Source organism: Vitis riparia, chromosome 7, assembly GCF_004353265.1.
Source record: "Vitis riparia cultivar Riparia Gloire de Montpellier isolate 1030 chromosome 7, EGFV_Vit.rip_1.0, whole genome shotgun sequence".
NCBI classification, from domain to species: domain Eukaryota; kingdom Viridiplantae; phylum Streptophyta; class Magnoliopsida; order Vitales; family Vitaceae; genus Vitis; species Vitis riparia.
Genome location: NC_048437.1, coordinates 11,863,346 through 11,890,198, shown reverse-complemented (window position 1 = coordinate 11,890,198; position 26,853 = coordinate 11,863,346). Strand labels below are relative to the sequence as shown.

Below are 26,853 nucleotides of genomic sequence, written 5' to 3'. Positions count from 1 at the left end.
GAGTCACGCCATCCTAACAAGGTCTCCCTTTTAGAGGAAGATAACACACACATACCTTGACGATGAAATTTCCGCTCTTTGTCTCCAACCAAATCACCTTATCTTCTTCTCCCCTAATCATCACCTTTTCTTGAAGCCTCGAAAAGAAATGCTCCACAATCTTAATTTCCTAATCGTTTAGATCCTTAGAAAAGCTAAGAGTTCAAATACCCCTTTCATTGGATTGATTCCACACATCCGCCACCTATCCAGATGCAACACCTTTTCCTTATACCTTCTTAAGCCCCTTAAGAGCACCCTCTCAACATCAAAGTTTTCCTCAAAGTCAAACAAAATAAGGGCACCTCATAACAAGGAAATCTTCACTCCCCCACTCAGAGGCCAATTAAGGGTCACCCACCTATTCAACAAACATAACTCTAGACCTAGATCTGAACACTCACCCCATCTCCCAACCAAACAACACCTCAATTGTTCCTTCCTACTTTGAACCTCATCAATCCCAACCTGAATCCAAACAGCTTCACCTATCCTACCATGAACTTTCCATATAGAGTTTGCATACAACCTTTTCCCACCTCCATTAAATTGCCCCCTTTCTCCACTTGCCTTGAGGTCACTAAGATTGGGAGCATCCTTACCTCTCAAGAAGAAACTACACTTAGACAATAAAGCTTCTCAGCCAAACTAGACCACCCCCAAGTAGACCCCTTCCTTCAAGGAAAAACCAAGAAAATCTCTTAGCCTCCACCGAACTAACCAAATAGATAATACACCTCCTTCTCGCTCCAACTTGAACTCTACCATTTTCAACCCAAACTTTGCTATGCCGCTTCCCATCTTTATCCTTGCAACAAGCTTCCACACCTTCCAATAGACGAATAGCTCCCCAAACCTTATCCACAAAGAAAAACTTTTGCTTCTCTCCAAGGCTTTTCCTATTAGTTTCCCTCCAGCCTCCTCCATTGAGATTTCAAAGGATTTGGATCCCACTACAAACCAACTCTTACCTCCCTCTCATCCTTTTTAACCACATTCCTAAGCTTAAGCTCCCCCAAGGGCCAAGACTACCAAAGTCCTCACAAAAACCTATGAAGCACAAGGGAAAATCTAGGGAAGAATGGCCAAATTTTAGAGAAAATGAAAAGGGAAGAACAGACCCAAAGACTCAACTCTTATGACATGAAATTTAATTTCTTGTTAATATTTCCTTAATGTTGTAGTTGCACAGTTAAAAGGGGAATATATGTCTCAAAGAAAGTACATTCTTGATCTTCTAAAAGAAACTAGAATGTTAAGGTGCAAACTTGGACAGAGTACCAATTGATAAAAGAACATATCAAAAGGCTTGTTGGCAAGTTGATATATCTGTCTCATACAAGGCCAAACATTACATATGTTATAAGTTTGTGAGTCACTGCACGCACACTTCCTTAGAAGATCACTTGGAAACTGCAATGAGGGTTAAGATATCAAAAGACCACTCCAGACATGAGATTGTTATTCTCTAAAAATAGTCACATGCAAATAGAGGCTTACATAATGTGGACTATATTGGATCTATAACCAACAAGAGATGTCCTACAGGGTATCACACATTTGTAAGGGGCAATTTAGTGACTTGGAGGAGTAAAAAACAACCATTGACTACTAGATCAAGTGTTAAGGTTAAATACTGAGCTATGGCCCTAGTATTTGTGAACTCAGGTGGATCAAATCTCTATTAAAAGAAATTACAATCAGAAGTTGAAAAACCTATGAGGCTATATTGTGATAATAAAGCAATAAGAAGCATCGTACATAACCCAATTTAGCATGACCAAACTAAACACAACGAAGTAGATTGACACTTCATTAAAGAAAAGATTGATAGGGTCTCATTTGCACTACTTTTGTTTTATATAAACTATAGCTGACTAATATATTCATTAAAAGGCATGCCTAATTCAAGCTTCAACTCAATGACATGCAAGTTGGGAATAAAGAATATCGTTGAACTAGCATGAGGGGGAGTGTGTGAAATCAACAAAATCTCTTAATCTTAGTCCTAATTAACTCTAAATGAACAATTTTGGGTGTATATTAGCTGTTAATATTAGCCAGTAAAATTAGTCAACTACAGATAAGGACAACTATTATAGTTAACTATTAATTGGGATGGTTGTAAATTAGCGATTAGGACAACTGTAAATTAGGCGTTACTATCAGACGTTATTATACATATGTGTATTATTTTCTGATTAAGTGAATGGATTGATTTTTCCAACCAATAGTTAGAAACATCTAATTGGACACAACATGGTAATTAGGTGGTCACACTGATGACCATGGAAACCTATCTCCAAGGCTTCTGTTATTCACTTTGCCCACTTCTCAGTCAATTATGGTTCAAAACTCAAGGTTTAGGAGAATTTATGCTGGTGAGATCAGCCTCTTTCTAGAAAACTCCTAAACTCTATAGTGGTCTAGGAATTCTGATTTTTGGCAGACCCAGAAAGGCAAGGAAATGGTTAATCTCTACTCCCGTATGCATCCCTTGAATTGTTTTATACAATTATGCACCTTCATCTCCTAATTTGAGGATTTAGGCCTACTCTCCTTCAGTTTGTTCCCCTCAATGTCCATTTTTCTTGCCTTGTCTAAGGGCTCATCTGGTTATATTGCCTCAGCTGATTTCATCTGGCACTCTAATGTTTTTTTTAAACCACCCTAACACTCAAAGAGACCCTACCTAATCTACAAAATCAAACAAAGGCATCGAGCCTTCTCTTATGGGCATGCTAATCCAAGCTGAAAGATTTGTAAGGAATGAAAGTTTTAACATTTGGTCAGTCTTTTCCTCGTTTTTGATGCTCTTCAATTTTGTTTCCATCAAATTATCCAAAAAAATGCAGAGAGGAGTGGCTCTCCACACTTTCTTTCTTTTCCTCCCCACAAAGGAACTATACTAACTTAATAGAGTTTCTTTCATTCAAGAAAGATCACCCAAACTACACCAAATAAGGAGAACAGAAGATGCCATAGAATCGTTGTCTTAATACAATGAAATAGAATATGATCAATAGATTTCTTCTCAAGTTTACAAAGGAAACATCTATTCATTAATGTCCACAACTCTATTCTAACGCTAATCAGATGTCAGAACTTTCCTCCAACTGGCTTTCCAAGCAAAAAAGCCCAGTTTGGATGAGACCCATGGATTCCAAATAATGTCCATTGGAAAGGGGATTGACTTCCAGGGTTCCAAGACCAAAAATAGAAGGGATTGGTCTCTCTTCTAGCTCATGTCAAAGCTTTTGCTGGGTTAGCAGCCAATAAAAAGGCCAACACTAACACCAGACCAGGACATTACAAATAAAGAGGCTGTATAGCCCTTTTTCCATCCTGTTTCTTTGGGATTAAGACATGGTTTATTTCAGAGGTTCATTTCATTCCCTAGCAATGTTGCAAATTCAATTGATCATTTCCTTTAATGGTCTAGCAAAAAACCCTAGGGACAGAGTTCTCTGGTAGGGGGAGATGGTTGCAATCATTTGTGTGATCTAGCCAAAGAGAAACACCATAATTTTTTAGGACAAGAGCAACACTCCATAGGTGCAATAGGATTTCAGTGCACTCCCATGAGTTTGATGATGTTGGATTGGAGGGAAGTGCACAGGGTAGCAGGATCTCTGCTCCCTTCTTCCCCCTTCCTCAGGTTGCTTTAAGCTTAATTTTTTGTGGGTGCTTGGGAATCCAAGACAAATGGGGATAGGTACTGTCATTGGCGATCAGTGTAGCATCATGATCAGAGTTTATGATAGACCAGTTAGTTTTCATTTAGCCACTGATTTGAGATTTTAAAAGGTTGAGAGGAAGTGATTTTTGGACATTAATGATCTTTTGGTGGAAGGTTGTTCAGCAATTTTGATATCTTATGTTTCTCAGGGCAGGGAAGAGCCTTGAAGATGGGATGGTTGGATTTGAAAATTCTTGGTCTTTTAGAGTTTTGGTTTATTCCTTCACTAGGATCTTCCAACCAAATGGCACTGGCAAGAGAATGTCTTGAGGATCTATTTTGGCCCCACTCCCACCCAAGGTGGTTTTTCTCAAAGGATTCCCCTGTTAATGTTTTAATCCTGCCTCCTCTTTCATAATCCTTGCTGTTTGGTAGGACATGTCATCTTTCCTCATACCATATTTCATTACCACTAGAAGTTTATGTTTCTTATCTAAAATAAAAAAAGAAAGAAAGAAAAATAGAAAGAAAAATAATTCTTCTATCTGATAATTGCAAAAAATTAAATAATTAATAACAGAGAACAGTGAACTAAAAAATATACAATTTAAATGGGAATATAGGGAAATCAGAATAGAGGGAATGAAAACTGACCCAGAACAAGGTTTCCCATTGTGTCCATGGTGGCTGTCATTGAAATAGACAAGGCTTGCCCTTGATCTCCTGATGCTGAACTGGTGGTATGCTGAGCTGTAACTTCATGGTTAGCATATCCCACCTCCATCAGACCATGTTTCAGTTGGAGGAAATTGAAATTCTCTAGCACAAGCAGGTGACCCTGTCATTCAGATCATGCAAGTTAGGTCTTGCATATGTAAAACTTGAGGTCATCTAAGGAGCTCATTGTAAAGGAAAATTTCATTAAAAATGTACCATAGGACTAAGAAAAAAAAAAAAACAAAATCCAACATATTCCTTCTGAAAATTTTCCCCAGGAGATGTGGTAATGTAGAACATGTAATGTATTTTCCACAAGATTGCAATTTATAGCAACAAATGTGAAGCAAAATCACAAAGGGTGTTAGAAAATAGTCTAGAAGAGAGTGGTTTAAAAGATCATCTTAAAGCAATTAAAGTTATTCTGTTCTTAAGGTCCACTTTGACACAGAGGAAAAAGCAATAAAAGAATAAGCATTACATTTTGACTAAAATTAAGGAATTTCAAACAAGGTCCTCATTCTATTGATGGGATTAAACACACCAAAATGTTTTGGGAGTCATTCTCATAAAAGTATTTTTAGTCTATAGCACTTCTATTAAAAACACTTAAATTAGAATGTGCTTTTAACCTTCCAAGAATCACTCCTAAATGGACTCTTAAGTCCCTCTGACCAACATGTTTCAAAATTTAAACCATGCCTCAAGGTAAAACTAAGGTCATGGGGTGTAGATACTCCAATTAGCCATTGAAATCTTGAAACCTTGAAGAGGATACATTTACCACAACCAACTAAAAAACTTACTACACACAAATAAGTGATTCACATTCTAGATTCTAACCTTCCGGGGCTTTACAGGGACATCCAACACAATGTCTGAATTTCTAAGCAAATCATGTATTAAAGACCCACTCCAACAGCCAGCTGCCACAATAATGGCCTTCTTACGGTACAAGATATTCTTGGAAGTTTGAACAGCTTCAATCTCCCCAGTATTACCAGATCTGAATATATAAGGATTGCACAAGTTACTAATCTATATCACTAGTACATAAAATTCCATTTGAATCCCATAGTTTTAGCATTACTTTCAGCATGGCACAATAAGGATCACAACAAACCTTAACAACAAAGTAGCTGGATCATTAAAGAACTCTGCATATCTGCCTTCCGATGCAAAAACCTCATTAGCCTACAAAAGCCATAATTACATTGATTAACTATAAATGAATGGCACATAATCAGACTTGATTGAAGTACAAGCAAACAAGGTAGTTGCCAACAGAGAAAACGTTGAAGGAACCTTTCTAATAAATGCAACAGTACGGCGAGCATCCAATTGGCAGTCATCAGGAAGAAAAGCGGCCCCACCTTCTTTCTCAACCATAACTGCCGGTTCCTTTAATAGCAGATCGCTGCCACACAAATATTCTGCACTCAAACCAGCTTCAACAAGTTGATTCACCCTTCTTTTTAACATGTCAGACTCTTTAAGGGTTCTCCCAATTAACAAACTTCCTGTAAATGAGAATACCACAAAATAATTTGTGTCAATCTTCCATCAGAATGGAATACAAGAAACACACTAATCATTACACAGCAATCAAGACCTTTTTTCTTTTTTTGGTGAATTAGGCAAATTGGAGATATATATCAACAGGCACCTAACAAAAGTGGGGATGCAACTGAAGCATCCAGGAGGAATACAATGATCGCCGGACATCAGTAGCAAAAGCAAATGACAAAAGCACCTAATCAGCCTGCACTCTTGCCAAACATTAAATGAATTCTGGAAAAGAAATGTATTCCACCTCTGAAATACAAAGTCTTTAGGAAAGACTCTTTGAAGCCTTATCAAGACACTTAACACAATGAAAAATCCTGTTGCTTCATTATTTCCACAGGCATCAGAACAACTACAAAGGAGTAATCCTCTATGCCTTAGTAAGCTTCGTTACCACAAAGCAGTAATGCCAACCAAGCAATAAATCCTTACCTGACATCAAGAATACAATATCAAAAAGAAAACAGATGCCACAGGTTCTAGGTCTTTCTATAGTGAAGTAAATATGGTTGGTTGGCTCCTCCATGACCTTGCACAAAGGTCACTTTTTTGTTCACTATTTCTACTCATAGAAATGCCATGGCCATTTTATATAGGAGAAGGCAAAGAGTTTCACGATTTGGAGTTGCAGACCGTTTAGCTGTTTCTGCAGCTCATTTAGGGAGTCATGTGTGTGGGTTTGAGGATAGTTTGGTTTGGAGGTGTGCTTAGAACCTCAGAGTGAGTGGTTTTCCATCCATAAATCTATATTTCATCTAACAAATATGACTACAAAGCAATTTAATAAATCGGTGTAAGCCACACCAGCTTTGATCCATAGCATCACCAAGCAATTTATGTCAAATGCAATTGGTAGTAGATTTCAGCTCTCAACTTTTCGCCATTTGGTTATTTCAGCTCTTATCATGTCTCCTTTTGCCATCCCAAGAAAGAGACACTAGACTAGAAAAGATCCAAAGGGATTTCTTTTAGGGGGGAGGTGCCTTGGAGAGAAAGTCGCATCTAGTGAATTGGTTAATCATTTGCATTTTGCATGGATAAGAGAAGTTAGAGTTCGGGTATTAGAAACCTATCCACTCTAAACAAGCCTTTTCTTGGAAAATGGTGATGGAAATTTGTGAATGAAAGTAATTTTCCTTGGAAACGGGTGATAATTGGAAAGAATGGGGTGGAAGAGGGAGGTTGGTGCTCTAGAGGAGCGAGGGAATACTAAGGAGTTGGAGTATGGAAGGCAATTAGGAGTAAGTGAGAAGTTTTCAAGGGTAGAAGTGGTTTCAGGTTAGGTAGTGAGAATAAGGTGAAATTTTGAAAGGATAAATGGTGTGGTGACATTTCCATTAAGGAGTTATTTCTGAAGCTCTTCTCAATAGCATCCTCTTAAGGATGCATGGGTTGCTAAGGTGTGGAAGGGGGGGCAGTTGGAAGGTCAGGTTTATAACAATTTTTATGATTATGAATTAGAGGAGGTGGAAGCCTTCTTTAAGAGACTGTACAAGCAGACCATTAGGAAGGACACGGAAAATAAACTGGTTTGGTTGACTTCAAAGAGTGGCATTTTTTCAATTAAGCCTTTCTACTCCTCTTTGTCAAATGGAAGGGTGGAGGCATTTTCTTTTGGCTCTGTGTGGAATTCTTGGACACCATCAAGGATTAGCTTTTTTTTTTTTTTTTTTTTTTTTTGCATGAGAAGCAACATGGGATAGGGATTCTTATTTTGGATAAGCTCAAAAATAAGGGTTGGAGGATCCCAAATGGATACTACACATGCAAAGAATAATAAACAACTGACCACATCCTCCCCCACTACTCGAAAACAGCTATATTGTGGCAGCTGATCTATGCCCTTTTTTGGCATTCAATGGGTGATGAATTCTACAGAGAGTGGTGCCTTTTTGACCTGTTTTGGGTCTTTCATCAAAAAGAAGAGAAAAAAGGGCTTGAAAAGCTGCTCCTTTATGCTTGTTGTGGATACCATGGAGGGAGAGAAATAGCAAAGCTTTCAAGAATATTGAGGATGGCCACCAAGCTATTAAATAGTCTTTCATGTCTTCTTGTTGGATTGGGTTAGGGTGTCTATAGGAGACTGCTCCTTGTCCATCTTGGACCTTGTGGAGTGGCTAGGCCCTAAGTAAAGCATGGTTGCTATTTTTTGTGTTCCCATCATCTTGTTTTGGCCTTTTTGGCATCTCTATGTATATACGATACCTAATAATATAACACTGCTGCTTTGAATACCATTCAGCCATTTCTCTGCCAATGTCACCAGCATAACACTGAGTTCTTTAAAAAGGATGGTGGGGAGGAAGACGTTGAAGGTCTTGGTGGAGAGGAAGACCTTCTTGGTTAGGTTGGAAGGCGAGCACGGAGGAGAGTGGTGCTCGATTACAGAGCTAAGTAGAGGCTCTGTTTTTGTATTAGGTTTTGAAAAGGATGCAGTCGGGTGGATGATTGAATATCTGACGAAAGCCATCGAAATGAAGAGCCACCTAGGTTTCAACAGAAAATTCAGGGGAAAAAGCAGGGTCCATCTGATGGAAGTTGGCTTCAACAACCATGAAAGGTTCATAAGGATCTCGGAGTTTGTTACCAATAGAAAATCTTCTGTTCTGATTATTCCAGAGGACAACAAGGGTAGAGGTTAGGAGAATATCAAAAATGCGTTGTCTTCAATGTTGGTGGTCCCCTCTTCGAATGCAGTCGAAAAAGGAAGGAAATTTAGAGGGCAAAGTTGTTCTCACAATCACGTGGGCTCTCTGCACCGGTCCTACGCGAAGGCAGTCAGTGGTGAAGGACCAAGAGGAGGTGGTCTAGTTCCAGTTGGGAGGTGGGCGCGAGCCGTGGTATGTGAAAGCAATGATGACAGTGCGAATTGGGCTGAGGTTGGAAGATCGGTGGCGAGAAGCTTAGGGAAGAAAGGCGTTGTAACGATTGTACCCATTTCAGGTGGAAAAGGTGTATTTTTCGTTGAAACAACTGAGGAAGCTATCTTTCTCCATGATATGAGGAATTTAAGGGTTGAGGAAAGGAATATAATCCAGTTGCGAAGGTGGTCGCCGAAGGAAAATTCGGAAATAGTTGGGAAGTTCATAGGAGGCTGGATCGAATTACTGGGGTTGCCATTTCATCTATGGTCTGAGGTACATCTGAAGAAAATTGTGGAGCAATGGGGGACGGTAACTGAAATTGATTGGCGAACGTTGAAGTTGTTCGATCTTAGCAGGGCGAGGTTAAAAATCGCAATGAAGGATAGGGCAGTCCTTCCAGCTTTGTTAAAGATGACTGACGGGGATTGGGTGTTTACAGTTGTCGTCATAGTGGTCGGAGATGAAGAAGGCTGGAGAGGTAGTGAAAAGGGTGAGCCGACTCGGGAGGCTGTCGCATCTCACTCGGGGACAGGTGGAGGAAGACGAGGGGAGAGAGGCAGATCAACGACGAGGGGAAGATACCGTGTCAGGGAAGACAGCAGACTGAGGAAGAGAGGAGAAAGGGGCAAACCTGTGCTTCTCTCAACGGGAACACGTGGCAAAGGCTGCCAGCTTCCATCGCTATCTTGTTTGAATTCAAATAAGACGATCGATGGGCTGGACGGGATTGAAGAAGCGGTAGAAGATAGGGCCGGAGGAGACGAGGCCATCGCCGATGTGGGTTGTTGGGCCTATGAGAGGAAAGCCCAGTCACTGTCTAAGACTGGTCCAAAAGTTTATATAATGGGCTGCAAGTCCAAAGGCCCGCCAGAATTGGGCCTAAGCCCAGAAGAAAATAATAAAGTGGAGACGACGGTGTCGTTAAGTAAGGAAGAAGACCCTTCTACAGCCGGAAAGGGGAAAACAGCTCCTAGACTCCTTGAGGTTCAGTCAAGTAGTTCCGCAATGAAAAAGGGGTTGTTCGGTTCAAAGAAGTTGTGGTCAACCCTCTTTCCCCCAAGCTCTGAGCGCTGACAGGGAATCCGGTGTTGCAGCGAGCCCATATTGCGCGGAAAGAACCAAGCTGACAGCGAAGAGGACCCAAAGGAAGAAGCTTCAGGGGTTGATTTTCAGGTGAAAAGAGGATTTAGTGCAAGTCCTCTCTTTTCTTGTCGATTTCCAAGGTTTCGTAAGAAGAGTTTAGGGGAAGGGGTTTGTCGTCGAGAAACGAGGCGGATCTGAACAATTTTTCCTCTGATGAAGACATGGAAGAATTTTCGGGCCGAGTGGGGTCCGATCCTTGTGGCTCAACAGTCATGGTTCTGCCTTTTTCACCAGAAACCAGAGGTAAAGGGCCTAGCTTTTTGGGGAATTGTGGATTGATGGTTGTGGAAAATCATTCTTCCTGGTTCAGCCTTTCAATCTCAGGTTCCTATGGAAAATCGAGTAAATTCTAATTTTTTTTTTTCAAAAAAGACAACGTTGCTTATGAAGGTCAAACTTCTGTTGATATCCCTACTTTAGAAATAGAGATGATCCAACCTGCTTTTCCATACCAAATGTTCGAGAATGTCAACCCTCTTTCGCCTAAACCAATTTCACCTATTAAGGACTCCAACATGGTTATAGTTAACCAGGGAGTTAATGCGGGCTCTCCTTCGGGTGAGTTCCAAATAGAAGGACCGTCCCCTAGGAAAATGGCAAAAGTGCGTGAGGTTTTAAAGTCTCTGGATATTAAGGTATACTCCAGGAGAAAGAGCAGATGCTCCACAGGTTTGTGAGACCTGTTGGATTTGGTTTGGAGTTCAGGCTCAATGAGTTTTACACGTGAAGATAATCAGTTGGAATACTAGGGGTTTGGGTTCAAAGAAAAAGAGAAGGGTGGTAAAAGATTTTCTGAGATCAGAAAAGCCGGATGTAGTGATGATTCAGGAAACAAAAAAGGCGGAGTGTGATAGAAGGTTCGTGGGTAGTGTTTGGACAGCCAGAAATAAGGATTGGGCAGCCCTTCCGGCGAGTGGGGCTTCAGGTGGGATTTTGATCATCTGGGACTCTAAAAAATTGCATAGGAAGGAGGTAGTATTAGGTTCCTTTTCTGTCTCAATCAAGTTCGCATTGGATGGATGCGAATCATAATGACTATCTGCAATTTATGGCCCAAACAACTCAGCTCTTAGGAAGGATTTTTGGGTGGAGCTTTCAGACATTTTTGGGCTTTCTTCTCCGCATTGGTGTGTAGGTGGCGATTGTAATGTCATAAAGAGAAGATCAGAAAAATTGGGAGGTTCTAGATTAACCCCAAGCATGAAGGACTTTGATGATTTCATAAGAGATTGTGAATTGATAGATTCACCTTTAAGGAACGCACCATTCACTTGGTCAAACATGCAAGAGCATCCTGTATGCAAGAGATTAAATCGTTTCCTGTACTCAAATGAGTGGGAACAATTATTTCCTCAAAGTCTTCAAGAAGTTCTTCCAAGATGGACATCGGATCATTGGCCAATAGTCTTGGAAACCAATCCGTTCAAGTGGGGCCCAACGCCGTTCAGGTTTGAGAATATGTGGTTGCAACATCCTAGTTTTAAGGAGAGCTTTGGAAGTTGGTGGAGAGAGTTTCAAGGAAATGGGTGGGAAGGGCACAAGTTCATGAGGAAATTACAGTTCGTTAAAGCCAATTTGAAAGAGTGGAATAAGGCTTCTTTTGGAGAGCTAAGTAAAAGGAAAAAAAACATCTTGTCTGATTTAGCTAACTTTGATACCTTGGAGCAAGAAGGGGGTCTATCCCTTGAACTTTTAGTCCAGAGAGCTTTAAGAAAAGGGGAGCTAGAGGAGTTGATTTTGAGAGAAGAAATTCATTGAAGACAAAAAGCTAGGGTGAAATGGGTTAAGGAAGGGGATTGTAACTCAAAAAAATTTCATAAAGTGGCTAATGGCAAGCGAAATAGGAAATTTATCAAGGAGTTAGAGAATGAAAGTGGCCTAATGTTGAATAATTCAGAGAGCATCAAAGAGGAGATATTAAGGTATTTTGAAAAGCTCTACGCGACTCCTCCTGGAGAGTCTTGGAGAGTGGAAGGCTTAGATTGGTCCCCTATATCTGGTGAGAGTGCATCTAGGTTGGAATCCCCCTTTACTGAAGAAGATTTCTAAGGCCATTTTTCAGTTGGATAGGGATAAGGCCCCGGGGCCGGATGGCTTTACCATTGCAGTGTTTCAAGACTGTTGGGAAGTGATAAAGAAGGATCTAGTGAGAGTGTTTGTAGAGTTTCACAAGAGCGGGATTATCAATCAAAGCACTAACGCTTCCTTTATAGTTCTGTTACCCAAAAAAAGCATGTCAAAGAGAATCTCAAACTATAGACCTATTAGCTTGATCACTAGTCTTTACAAGATAATAGCCAAAGTGTTAGCAGGGCGTCTAAGAGGGGTACTTCACGAAACCATCCATTCTACTCAAGGAGCTTTTGTTCAAGGGAGACAAATTTTGGATGCAGTTCTCATAGCCAATGAACTAGTGGATGAGAAAAGACGATCAGGGGAGGAAGGAGTTGTCTTCAAAATTGACTTTGAAAAGGCCTATGACCATGTGAGTTGGGGTTTTTTGGATCATGTGTTGGAGATGAAGGGGTTTAGTCCTAGATGGAGGAAATGGATGAAAGGCTGTTTGTCCTCGGTTTCTTATGCAGTTCTAGTGAACGGTAACGCGAAATGGTGGGTTAAGGCTTCTAGAGGTTTAAGACAAGGTGACCCTTTATCCCCTTTTTTGTTCACTATAGTTGCAGATGTATTGAGTAGGATGTTATTGAGAGCTGAGGAGAGAAACGTCTTGGAGGGTTTCAGGGTGGGTAGGAATAGAACAAGGGTATCCCATTTACAATTTGCAGATGATACCATTTTCTTTTCTAGTACTAAAGAAGAGGATATGATGACCCTTAGGAGTGTTTTGCTAGTGTTTGGGCATATTTCTGGGTTGAAAGTTAACCTTGAAAAAAGTAATATCTTCGGCATTAATCTTGAACATAATCATCTTTCTAGGTTGGCCGAGATGCTTGACTGCAAGGTTTCTGAGTGGCCTATACTTTACCTTAGTCTTCCTCTGGGAGGGAATCCTAAGGCGTGTGGTTTTTGGAATCCCGTGATTGAGAGGATATCAAGGAGATTAGATGGGTGGCCAAAGGTGTATTTGTCTTTTGGAGGCAGGATAACTCTCATTCAATCTTGTCTCACCCACATGTCATGTTACTTTCTCTCCTTGTTTAAGATTCTCGTCTCAGTGGCAATAAAAATTGAGAGATTGCAAAGAGATTTTTTATGGTCAGGCGTTAGGGAAGGCAAAAGAGATCGTCTAGTTAGTTGGGACGTAGTGTATAAGCCGAAGACGAAAGGGGGATTGGGATTTGGAAAGATTTCTGTAAGGAATGTCGCTCTCTTAAGGAAGTGGTTGTGGAGATATCATAGGGAGGGTTCAGCTCTGTGGCATCAGGTTATTTTAAGCATTTATGGATCACACTCCAATGGTTGGGATGCCAACAATATAGTCAGATGGTCACATCGTTGTCCTCGGAAGGCCATTGCACAAGTCTCCCAAGAGTTTTCCAAGTTTACTCGGTTTGTGGTAGGAAATGGGGATAGAATTCAGTTCTGGGAAGATTTGTGGTGGGGGGACCAACCTTTGGGGGTCCAATATCCAAGACTACTTAGCGTAGTCATGAATAAAAATACTCCTATTTCTTCAATTCTTGGATCTACTCGCCCATTCTCTTGGAACTTCAACTTTCGTCGAAATCTTTTAGCTTCTGAGATAGTAGATTTAGAAGGCCTTATGCGGTCTCTTGATCATCTACACATATCACCTTCGGTTCCAGATATGAGATCCTGGTCTTTATCTCCTTCAGGACTTTTCACAGTCAAACCTTTCTTTCTTGCCTTATCTCAATTTTCTGATTCGCCTCCAGTTTTCCTACTAAGTTCTTCTGAAATTCTCAAGTCCCCTTCAAAGTCAAGTCCTTTGTCTGGTTGATGGCTCACAAGAAGGTCAATACTAATGACTTGCTATAGTTGAGAAGACCCTACAAAGCACTTAGTCCCGACATTTGTAAGTTGTGCGTGAAGCATGGAGAAACAGTAGATCACCTTTTTCTCCATTGCTCTTTGACGATGGGATTGTAGCACAGATTATTTCAATTAGCAAAGACGGATTGGATTCCCCCAAGGAGCATTTCTGACATGTTATCTACTAATTTTAATGGTTTTGGATCTTCTAAGAGAGTGATAGTTTTATGGCAAGACGCGTGCATCGCTTTAATGTGGGTGGTGTGGCGGGAAAGAAATGCAAGGATTTTTTAGGATAAAGTAAGGAATTCAGAGTATCTTTGGGATTCTATTCGTTTCCTAGCTTCTCTTTGGGCTTTTTGTTCTAAGGTTTTTAAGGGGATACATTTTAACGTGTTACAACTTGATTGGTTAGCGGTGTGCAATCCTAATGGGTTGGTCTAACTAGAGAGTTCGCTTGTTTTTTCTTTGTATTTTCTTACATTTGATTACTTGTAGTTTTGTTTTTCTCTGTAAGACGATTCCTCATCCTTTTCTTATACTTCCTTTTTATCAATATATTCCTTTGTCGTTTCCTATCAAAAAAATATATATACGATACCTATACACCTACTGCCAAACCGGCCAAAAAAGTACAAATAAACAAGCACCCAGCTAGGTCAAAAAACAACCTTAGCTAGAGCTCAACCAATCAATAAAACTGACTAAAGTTAGAGGGTGATCAGTTATAAACAACTTGGCCTCTGATCAAAAGGAAAAAACAAAAAAGTATTTGAGTCTCTGGATTGACAACACATCATCATAAAAGGTCAATCTATTTCTCGCCTTTCAAACCATCTAAAATATGTAAAGAGGAGCTGCTCTCCACACCTTCTTGCGCTTTTTGCCCACAAATGAACCATGTCAACTAAGGAGAGTCTCTCTAACTGAGGAAGGCAACACCCATGACACCTCAAACAAAGTAAAGAGCAAATTTCATAAGACCTTTGTTTTTGTACAATGAAGAAGAAGATGGTCTATAGTTTTTTCCTTTTCATGGCACAAAAAGCATCTATTTGCCAAGGCCCCCCCTCTTTTTTGAATTAAATCCAAGGTTAAAGCTTTGCCCCACGTAGCCTCCCAAGCAAAGAAGCTAATCTTGAGCTGCACCCACATGTTCCAAATGCAACTTGAAGGAAAAAAAGAAGGGTTACCCGGCTCTAGAGCATAATAGAGGGATATGATCGAGAACTTTCCACTCTTTGTTTTGGTCCAAAACACCATGTCTTCCACATCTCCGTGCACACTCTCTTCCCATGCAACCGCTCCAAGAAGCTTTTCGCTTCCTCCACCTCCCAATCATTAAAGGCTCTTGAGAAACAAGGGTTCCATCCCCCCCAACCCCCATCGGCCAAGGGGTCCCAAATATCTGCCACTCACACTTCCTTATCATCAGTTAAAGCAAACAAGGAAGGGAAGGATACACACAAAGGAGAATCCCCGCACCACCTATCCCTCCAAAATCTCACCCTCCTCCCGTTACCTACAAGGAAGGAAATCCTAGAACCCACAAAGTCCCAGTCCATCCTTATCCCTTTCCATAGCCCAACACCATACGCCTCTCTCACTTCCCGTGAACACCATCCCCCTCTTTCTTCATCGTACTTCCCTCTAATCACTTGATTCCACAAAGCCTCTCTCTCATTTGCAAAACGTCAATTCCATTTACAAAGAAGAGCCTTGTTGAAAGTGGAAAGACATTTGACCCCCAAACCCCCTTTCTTCTTGCTTAAGCACACTAACTCCCATATTACTAAATGAGGTTTTCGCTTCATATTTCCACCTCCCCAAAGGAAATCCCTTTGAATTTGCTCTAGTCTCTATCTAACTGAGCTTGGCATGCGCAACAAAGACATAAAATAAATGGGTAAATTCGACAACGTGCTTCGAATTAGGGTCGCCCTCTCTCCTTTGGATATGTATTGTCTCTTCCACATAGCCAACCTTCTACGGAACCACTCTTCCACTCCATGTCACTGACTTAAACGGTGCACCCAAAGGAAGGCCCAAATAAGTGGACGGAAGGCTACCCGCTCTTTTCCAAGTTTATTCTCAACCCCAACACGGTCTCAAACCACATAAGCAACCAACTAAGATAGGTCAATTGATCTTAGGAAGCTTGGCAAAACACCAAGGTATCGTTAGCAAACAACAAATGGGAAATCTAAACCCCCTCTTCACTCCTACCCTTCACCCTACAACCCGATAAAAAACCTCCATCCACTGCCTTCTTAAGGAGACAACTAAACACCTCCATAGCAATCACAAATAAATAAGGCGAAAGCGGATCCCCCTACCTCAAACCCTTGGAGCTTTGAAAGAAACTCGTAAAAGTACCATTAACTAGCACAGAGAAACTTGCAATGGAAATGCACCACTTGATCCACCCAACCCATTTCTCCCTAAAACCCATTTTCTGCATAACTGTGAGAAGAAATGATTAGTCCACATGGTCATATGCCTTCTCTATGTCAAGTTTGCACAAAATACCATATTCATTTTTCTTCAAGATCGAATCAATGGCTTCAATAGCTATCAGCACTGCATCTAGGATTTGTCTTCCCTCCACAAAAGCCCCTTGGGCCTTAGAAACCACCTTTCTTAGCCTATTGGCTAAAACCTTGGTCAGCCACTTGTATAGACCCCCCATCAAACTTATAGGCCTAAAATCCCTTAAATCTTTAGCACCCGCTTTTTTTGGGATTAAAATTAGAAAGGTTGCATTTAGGCTTTTGACAAAGTTACCATGTTCATAGAATTCCCAGAAAAATTTCATCACATCATCCTTCACATAGTCTTAAGGAAACTGCTAGAATGCCATAGAGAAACCGTCAGGCCTTAGAGCTTTGTCCCCACTACACCCCAATAGAGCACCAAACACCTCCTCTTCCGTGAACGGCACCTCTAAAGCTAGAGCATCCCAAAGTCTCCAGAGTCTCAAACTGCAACCTAGAAAAAGAAAGACGCTAGTCCCCGGATCAGATAGTAAAGACCGAAAGGCTCTAACCACCCCTTCCTTGATTTCATTCTCCTCCGAAAGCCAAACACCATTAATCTTAATTTTGTCCACATTATTCCTCCTTCTGTGTGCATTGGCCATCTTGTGAAAGAATCTCATATTTCTGTCACCCTTTTTCAGCCACACTTCCTTAGATTTATGCCGTTAAGAGATCTCTTCTAGCAAAACCCATTTTTTATAATCTTCCCTCACTTCTTTTCTAGTTTCCAACTCCTCCAAAGAGAGTCTTTTTCTTAGCATCCCAATAGTCTTCCTTATTCAGAGCCAAATCCTTCCTAGCTTCAACCCTGCCAAAAACATCTATGTTCCACTCCTTCAGTTTAGACTTCAAGGCCTTTAATTTTGCCGCCAAAATAAAACTTGAAGGGCCACTAAAGTTGTCCTCCTCCCGCCATGACTTCAAAAAATCCTTAAAGTCCTCCACCTTTAACCACATATTCTCAAATCTAAAAGGGAAGGGGCCTCTTCTCAAATGTCCTCCATCTAAAAGAATCGGGAAATGATCAAACACGGGTCTAGGAAGGACACACTATGTCGACCCGCTAAACCGACAGTCCTACCCCTCATTCACTAAAAAATGATCCAACCTTGACATTGATTGATTGTTCACCCCTCCACTCCAGGTAAAAGGCCCCCCCAACAACAACAATTCCTGTAACTCTAAGTCTTCTATTACCTCAGAGAACCTTCTCATGTCTACCTTCAAACTCCCTCCCCTGCTACGCTCTTCAAGGCATTTAATCCAGTTAAAATCCCCAGCAACACACCACAGGCCACACCAAAGTCCCTTTTTGGCGTCTTTGTATACATCATGTACACTTTTTCCTCTTCAAGTGTTGCTAATATAATTGATATTTTACCTATCAAAAAAGAATAGATTAGATGCAATTGACAAGAAGAGAAGAAGGAATCAACAGGCTATTAAAAAAGAATAAATTAAAGAACAACGAAAAAAATATTAACATTGTTTTGCTATTAGTTAAACATAAATAAAATAGTTACTTCCATTTAATATAAATAGACGATGTTAAAACATGACAACCAAAAGGCTTCAATCTTAAAGTATGATTCTAACTAAATACAATTAACAAAGTTTACAATAACTAGCACACTGTAGTCTATGAGCTCTAATAACTAAAATTAAAGCACCAAAAAGACAATTTTACCATTTCCATTAATAGGATGCAAAGACTGTTGCTGCTGCTTAAACATGCTTGTGAAGTATGCTGTAAACAAACATCCTTTCTTCTAAATCCATCTAGGAAATTTTCAAAAAAACCTGTTGAAAGTTTTACTATGGATGCAAGGGAGAACATGATAACTAGAATAGAAAAGATGATCACAGATTTGTTCCTAGTGGAAGATGATCTTGTTTATAAAGCCAGAAAGCTATTTATACTTCTATTACCTTAGTTATTCATATTCTTATCAGCAATTAACCAACAAATTAAGGAAAAGATGAAAAAAATTCTATTAATTTTACTCTCACAATTGTATACATGATTGCTGTTAAATATATGCATGTGTAAGGCTAGGATCAAGGCTGAAAACTAGTAAGAAATCTGGGAAGAATCTGTAAAACTCCTGTATATAATTTACAGCTATAGAATAATCTAAATATAGGAACAAATCAGGCTAATCAGGCCCCAAATTTTAGGCTTGACAGCAAACTCCTCCAAGCTGTATGATCTGATTTTATTTCGGATTCTCAGCAGAGAGATTTAACTTTTTAGGGCATTTGCTTTCAAAACAATTAAAGAAAATAGAAAATTGAGGGTGTCAAGATCTTGAAGAAACTGAAAGAAGGATCTGGTTATGAAACTGCCACCACACTCAAGGCACCAACATCTCTTGGATAGGTAGGACTTGAAAGTTGCAAAAAAATGGTAGCTTAAAATTTTCTTGATAATTGAGATTCCCCAAGAAACTAAGTTGCAATGAACTGAAGTGGGCTGTGGTAATTGGTTTTTCTGTCTCACTTATATGATAATTAAAAAAGAGAAGTTGATAAGACTTACAACATACCAATATGATTACCAAAAACATCAAGAGAATGCATACAGAGACACATTTAAAGCTGGTGGTCTTGGGCATAGTGACCTTTGGACAAGAGCTAAACATTAATCAATAATGCTAGAAGATCATTTATAGAAGAGACAATATGTAATGTTATAGAATCCTGAAATTGCACATAATGTGATGAATTATTTAAAATTCACCTCATGTTCAAGGTCATCTTTTTATAAAATAACAAAAAAAGAAAATCAATACCTGTCTTCTTCCAGCCCAATACTTCCAAAGGATTCATGCCTTGCTCCTGTATGCTCTCAGCCAATAGCTCCCACAGTTTGTGGCTTCTTATTGACAGCTCCCATATATCACTCCCAGGTGTTTTATGTACCATCCATAAGTAGCCCTGCCCTAGAATCATCTCAAACGCCAAACAAAAGAAGATATCCAACAACCAATCAGAGCTCGGGGGAATTTTAAAATAAAAATTCTTAATGCTAGTATATTGCTTAAACATTTCTTAGTTATCTAGAACACAAAATCAACCAAAAAAATTATTTTTCCTAGCAACACTGTAGCTTCAAGATTTCACCATATCCTACATTACAAATAGTAGAGCAGTATGATGTTCAAGCATTTTTGCTATATATCAAGCATTATCTACAAATTTGCATATCTAAACATCAAGGAGGTTCCAGAAAAGGAAGGGTGGGATTCTTGAATTCCATTAAAAGTTGTCTTATCCGTTTGGGAGGCATTTTGGAGGAAGACACTTACAACCAATCAGCTTATTGAAGAGGAAAGGACACTTGTTAACTTGCATTTTTTGTGTAAGCAAAGGGGAGGTGGTGGCCAATCATACTCTCCTTCATTTTGGATGGGCTCGAACTTTGTCATCTCTGTTGCTCTCTCTATTTGGGCTGTCTTGGGAATTTCCATTCAGTCGTGGGATGATGCATGCATTGTATGTTTTCTGCAGAAGAGTAGCAGGAGGGGTTGGAGGATGGTCGCTCTATTTTTTTATTATTATTAAAAGTGCAATTGTATTAATTAACAAAGAATAAAACATGAGAAGGATAAGAAATCCTCCCCATGATATACAAACCTAATCAAAAGACCCGAAGAAACCTCCATTATACAAGGAGGGCTCTACAAAAGGAACAAAAAAACTTATACAAGTATAACATCTCCTGAAGCTCATCTAGGAACCTGACCCTGTAGGGCCAACCCCAGGATGGTCATTCTATGTCTTTTGTTGTGTAGGGAAAGAGCATTTGAGGATCTTTTTTTACAGCTTAGAGCAAAATTATTTGGCATTAGAAAACCTTCTAAATAGATTCTTGTTCGTTTGGTCTATGGGTTCCTTTATAGCAAAATTATTCGGCATTAGAAAACCTTTGAACTTCTGTTGTCTTCTTGTTTTTAAACATTCATCTAGAAAACTAATATTGAAAAAAACTACGACTTGCCCAGTTTTAAGAGATTAGGTCTGTTATTTATATCAAGGTAACATATATTATAGGACAAAGATGAGTAGGTTGTGCAGTGTCAAAAGTAAATCCTTCCAAGAAAGATTTGAAGATGAGCCTGGAGGAACTTGGATTTCAGTGTCAAAGCAAAGCAGAGGTGTTGTCTTCTCTTTGGGTTTTGAGAAGGAAGAGGTTGGATGGTTACTCGAGCACCTAGGGAAGGTGGTTGAGTTAAAGAGTTTCATGGGTTTCAACAAAAAATACAAAGGAAAGACCAGGGTTCATCTATTGGAGGTGAGTTTCAACAAAAATGGCGGGTTCATCAGGTTGTCAGAGTTCACTTCTAATAAGAAGTCGATTTCTCTGGTAATCCCTAAGGACAACAAAGGTAAAGGATGGGAGAAGTTGAAACAAGTGATTTCTTCAATGATGCCATCCCACCCAAGACGTTGGTTGTTAACGAGAGGCAGTATAGTTCTGATAGCTCCTTCTACAGCAAAGTGGGCCTGTTAAACCATTCATTTGTGAGCGTGGTCAAACAGGAAGGGCCAAGGAGAGGAGGTGTTGTTCCAGTTGGGAGATAGGCAAGAGTAGTGGTGTGCAAATGCCTTTTTTTTTAATGTTAACTGGACCGAGGTGGGTCATGTTGTAGCTAGATTTTGGGTCAAAAAGGCATGGTGTGTTCCCTTCACAGCTAGAAAAGTTCTATTTTTTGTAGAAAAACTTGAGGAAGCTTCCCTTTTACAAGATCTAGGGTTCTTCAGGGTTAAGGGTGGGTACATAGCTCTTGTGAGAAGATGGTCTCCTAGGGCAAATATGATGGCATTGTGTAAGTTCAGAAGAGGGTAGGTTGAAATGTGGGGTTTGCCTTTTCATTTATGGTATGAGGAACATTTGAAGAGAGTTGTGGAGTCTTGGGGGACTATGGTAGAGATAGATTGACAAACACTAAAGTTGTATGATTTATCAAAGGTGAGGGTGAGAGTAGAAATGAAGGAGCACATTGTTTTGCCCGCTTTGATTGAGGTGAAAGATGAGGGATGGGTGTTTACCATTTTAGTTGCAGTAGTCGGAGATGATAAGGAAAGGTGGGCTGGAATGGTTGAGTTGACTCAAGGGAGGAATGAGTCGTTCTCAAGAACAGTTGGAAGGTTTCAGTGTGTGGAGGTTGATCTCACGACTAAGATTGGGTCTAAGAGGGGAACATGGGCAGAAATCAAGGTGGTTAAGTTTCACAAATGGCTAAGGAGGAGTCTTTTAAGGGGACACGTGACAAGAGGGGAATGTTAGTGGAGCACAATTGTTATCCACACTCTCCTTATTTGAATTTGAATTCAAACAAAGCTACAGATGTGGTCCGTTTCCAAGAGTGCCATATCATAAGAAGGCCATTTGGGGACAAGACCCATTTAAGTCTTGAGGAGAGGTCTCAGGCTTCAACAACTAAGGATTAGGTGACTTCTTTCAAGATTCCAAGCCTGTGGTGGTAGCAGAAGCGGGTGGGTCAATCTAATAAGGAAATTAAAACCAAAGGGGGCTTTGTCCCTGAAGTGGGGCAAGTGATGGATGGAGACTTGCCCGAAGCTAGCATGGGCTCAAATTGCAGTTTGGGCAGTGCAAAAGGTTCTTCTTCTCAGCCAAGGGATTGCGTTCCTAAACTTCGTTCATAGAAGATGCTTAGTTGAAGGACAAATTCCAGTCATTCTAAGTCTGGATGACAACAAGGGTTTCAAAGTAGAAATTTGCCTTCAACGATTGAAGGTTCATTTCCAGTCCAAGAACCTTGCAATAAGGCTCAAAAGCTTCTACGAGAAGTTGGGTTTGTGTTGACAAATGGCATCATGGATTTGAGTGAAAGCCCCATTTAGCGGAAATCTAAAGCTAAGGAAATTATTCCATTTTTTTTTTTTTTGAGGGGGTGGGGTGGAAGGGGAAGCAGTTTGTAGCCTAGATTCCAATGCCGCAAATAGAGGAGAGTTCAAGAGGTGGAGGATTCAATCACTGTGGTCCTTCTGTCATAGTTTCTCCTTCTAGTCCAGTGTTCAAAGCAAAAGGGTAGATTTTGGTTGTGGCTTATGGTTTGGTTCCCTTCTCTCATTCCTCTGTTTCAATTCTCCCCCCTGTCTTGGTATATCATTCTTTGCTTTGTTCTGTTGTGACTCAACCTAACTCAATACAAATGTAACAACCTGTACCTAACCGTGCAGATATTATTTGCTTTAAGCCCAAAGAGGTCCTCACGGTTTTAAAACGCGTCTACAAGGTGACATCTACATCAATTAAATATGAAGAATGTATTCTTGTATCATGATTGAAGTAAGGAAGTCTATATGGAGCAACCACCTAGGTTTCTCACTCAAGAGGAGTCAAGAATTAAGTGTTTGCAAACTAAATAAGGCTATGTATAGACTAAAGCAATGCCCTCGAGCTTGGTTTAATAAATTGAGAATATTCTTCTATCATTTGATTTTAAAAATGTAATTTTGACCACTCAATATTTGTTCTCAAGAGGGAAACTAACATAGTAATACTTATTCTATTGTATCTGTGAAAAGAGAGAGAGAAAAGGGAGAATCCCTAATTATTGTTATTGAAAAACTGTGAAGAATACACATTGGACTTGGGTATATATATACATGTTAGTGGGACCCACAATACAATAAGGAAAGAAAAGGAAAAAGGAAAAGTAAATAACCTAAATAATTATACACTATCTAACACTCCCCCTCAAGCTGGAGCATATATGTTATATGCACCAAGTTTGTTACAAATGTATTTAATTCTAGGACCTCTGAGAAATTTAGTAAAAATATCTGCTAGTTGATCATTTGAATTGACAAAACTAGTCGCCACACATCCTGATGTGATCTTCTCTCTAATGAAGTGACAGTCAACTTCAATGTGTTTGGTCCTTTCATGGAAGGCTGGATTGGATGTAATATGCAAAGCAGCTTGGTTGTCACAGATGAGCTTCATCTGTTCATCCTTTCCAAATCTCAACTCCCGAAGAAGATGTTTCAGCCATATGAGTTCACATGTTGCCAGAGCCATAGCTCGATACTCGGCTTCAGCACTAGATCTGGCCACTACATCTTGTTTCTTACTCTTCCAAGATATTAGGTTACCTCCAATAAAAACACAATACCCGGAAGTGGAACGTCTATCTGTGGGTGAGCCAGCCCAATCTGCATTTGTGTAACCAACAACTTAGGTATGACCTCTGTTCTCGTACAACACACCTTGGCCTGGTGTGCTTTTGATATATCGAATAATGCGGATTACAGCATCCCAATGGCTATCACATGGTGACTGTAGGAATTGACTAACGACACTTACAGGAAAAGAAATGTCTGGACAAGTAATGGTGAGGTAGTTCAGTTTACCTACAAGTCACCGATATCTCCCAGGATCTCCTAAAGGCTCCCCCTGTCCTGGTATAAATTTGATATTTGGATTCATAGGAGTGTCTACCGGTTTACAGTCTAACATACCGGTTTCTTCCAAGATGTCTAAAGCATACTTCCTTTGGGAAAGAACCACACCGGAACTGGATTGAGCTATCTCAATCCCTAAGAAATACTTGAGTTTCCCCAAGTCTTTAGTCTGAAAGTGGGTGAAAAGGTGTTGCTTTAGTTTCTAAATACCATTCTGATCACTGTCTGTAATGACGATGTCGTCCACATAAACTACCAGATAAATACACTGCCCCGAAGAGTTATGATGATAGAAAACGGAATGGTCTGCTGTACTGCGGAACATGCCAAACTCCTGAACAACAGAACTAAAACGGCTAAACCATGCTCGAGGAGATTGTTTCAAGCCATATAGAGAACGGCGTAACCTGCACACTAAACCAGACCACCCCTGAGCAACAAAACCAGGTGGTTGCTCCATATAAACTTCCTCAGCAAGATCCCCATGAAGGAAAGCATTTTTAAAATCTAACTGATAAAGAGGCCAAGAACGCATAGCGGCCATGGAGAGCAATAGACGAACAGAAGCTATCTTGGCAACAGGAGAGAGTGTCACCATAATTAGAACCATAAACCTAAGTATAGCCTTTAGCAACCAAGTGGGCATTAAGGCGATCAACCTGACCATCAGGGCCAACCTTAACTGTGTAGACCCAACGACAACCAACTGTAGATTTACCAGAGGGTAAAACAACAAGATCCCAAGTGCCATTGGAGTGTAAAGCAGCCATTTCATCTACCATTGTCTGTCGCCAGCCTGGATGGGAAAGAGCCTCAGGGTGCTCTTGGGAAGAGAAACAGAAGATATAGCAGAAACAAATGTAGAATAGGGTGAAGATAATCGATGGTAACTCAAAAAATTGTAAATAGGATGAGGATTACGAGTAGATCGATTACCTTTCCGAAGAGCAATGGGTAAGTCAGCAGAAGGAGACAGAGTCGGGGCAGGAGAAGCCGAAGGGATAGGAAGTGAGTCAGCAGGTACCTCGGCCAAAGAAGGAGGAACAGCGACACGATGACGGCGATGATAAACCTGAAGTGGGCGAGAAGGCACTGCATCAGGTGGGGAGATAATGGGAAGGGGTAAGACTTCAGAAACAGGAAGAGACTCAGAGGTGGAGAAGAACGGTGAGTCCTCAAAGAAAGTGACATTAGCGGAGAGAAAGTAGCGATGAGTCTCAGAGGAATAACAACGATAACCCTTTTGAAGTCTGGAATATCCCAAGAAGATGCATTTTGTGGCTCTAGCAGAAAGTTTGTCCTGTCCAGGAGTGAGAATATGAACAAAGCAAGTACAACCAAAAACACGATGAGGAAGGAAATAAAGTGGTTGGTCAGGGAAAAGAAGGGAATGAGGAATCTGATCGTGTAATACAGATGATGGCATACGATTAATCAAATAACATGCTATAAGAACAGCGTCTCCCCAAAAACGAAAAGGAACATGACTATGGAGAAGGAGAGTACAAGTTGTCTCAACAAGATGTCGATTCTTACGTTCAGCTACCCCATTTTGTTGAGGAGTATGAGCACAAGAAGACGGATGAATGATCCCATGTTGGGACATAAATGAAGTAAATGGTGTAAAAAAATATTCCCTGGCATTGTCACTGCGCAACACACGAATAGAAATATTGAACTGGGCTTGGATTTCAGCATAAAATTTCTGAAAAATAGAGAATAACTCAACTTGATTTTTCATTAAAAATAACCAAGTACATCGAGAATAGTCATCAATGAAAGTGACAAAATACTGAAATCCTAAAATAGACGCGGTCCGACAAGGACCCCAAACATCAATGTGGACAAGTTCAAAAGGAGACTTTGCCCGATTATTCAGACGCTTTGGGAACGAGACACGAGTATGTTTCCCAAGCTGACAGGACTCACACGCAAGCGACGACAAAGATGAAAAACTAGGGACCATTTTCTGGAACTTGGATAGACTAGGGTGGCCCAGGCGACTGTGGATGAGAAGGGGAGCATCAGTGGAAATGCAAACTGCAGGAGTTGAAGGCGCGGTGAGGTGATAGAGGCCTTGAGACTCACGTCCTATGCCAATCGTCTTCCCCGTACTCCGGTCCTACAAGGTCACAAATTTATCAGAGAAAGTGATAGAACAGTCAAGAGTGCGAGTTATTTTGCTGATGGAAATAAGATTAAAAGGACACTCAGGGGCATAAAGGACAGAATGGAGAGGTAAGGAAGGGAGAGGATGAGCGAAACCAAAACCTTTAGCCATAGTTTGGGAACCATTAGCTAAAGTAACAGTAGGTAAGGTAGAGGTAGTAGTAATAGAAGAGAAAAGATTCTTATTACCAGATATGTGATCAGAAGCGCCAGAATCTAGAATCCAAGGTCCAAGAGAAGATGTGTGGGTAAGACAAGCAGAAGCATTACCAGTCTGGGCAACAAAAGTAATAGAAGCTGACTTGGTGGCTTGATAGCGGAGATAGTCATCATACTCACTATCAGTGAGGGAAATACCCTGAGATGTGGAGGAACTGGGAGGCTGAGGCGACTGAGGATCAGATGACTGGGCCATGTGGGCAGTGCGGGGAGGCCACCCATGTAACTGATAACACCGATCACGAGTGTGGCCAAGCTTATTGCAATAGGTGCAATGAGGACGTTGGCCTCTACCTCAGTTACCACTGCGTCCTCCTCGAGAGCTAGTTTGAGAAACTAACACAGAAGAATCTGAAGTGTTATCAGATGGCAAAGTCTGAGTGGAGGAGATACGGAGGAGGCGAGCAAACACATCATCCAAGGATGGAACGGAGGAACTGCCAAGAATCTGATCGCGAACAGTCTAGAGATCTGGACGGAGGCCAATAAGCGTAAGAACCATGAAGAACTTGTGAATATGTATTCGTTGATCCCC

At 40.5% G+C, this 26,853-nt stretch overlaps 1 protein-coding gene across 4 annotated transcripts in view; it reads right to left on the bottom strand.

Annotated features, from left to right (window-relative positions):
* The window catches only part of LOC117917727 (glycine oxidase), a 45,002-nt gene that overhangs the window by 12,521 nt on the left and 5,628 nt on the right, over positions 1-26,853 (bottom strand). For all 4 annotated transcript variants that reach the window (XR_004651749.1, XR_004651750.1, XR_004651748.1 and 1 more), the window contains exons 2-6: positions 19,289-19,438; positions 5,741-5,955; positions 5,559-5,629; positions 5,279-5,441; positions 4,373-4,556 (exon numbers count right to left, since the gene is read on the bottom strand). Coding sequence is in view for 1 of the 4 variants with exons in the window: in XM_034834096.1 (XP_034689987.1) it covers positions 4,373-4,556; positions 5,279-5,441; positions 5,559-5,629; positions 5,741-5,955; positions 19,289-19,438 (783 nt within the window). In the remaining 3 variants the exon portion in view is untranslated. The remainder of the gene's footprint in view (positions 1-4,372; positions 4,557-5,278; positions 5,442-5,558; positions 5,630-5,740; positions 5,956-19,288; positions 19,439-26,853) is intronic.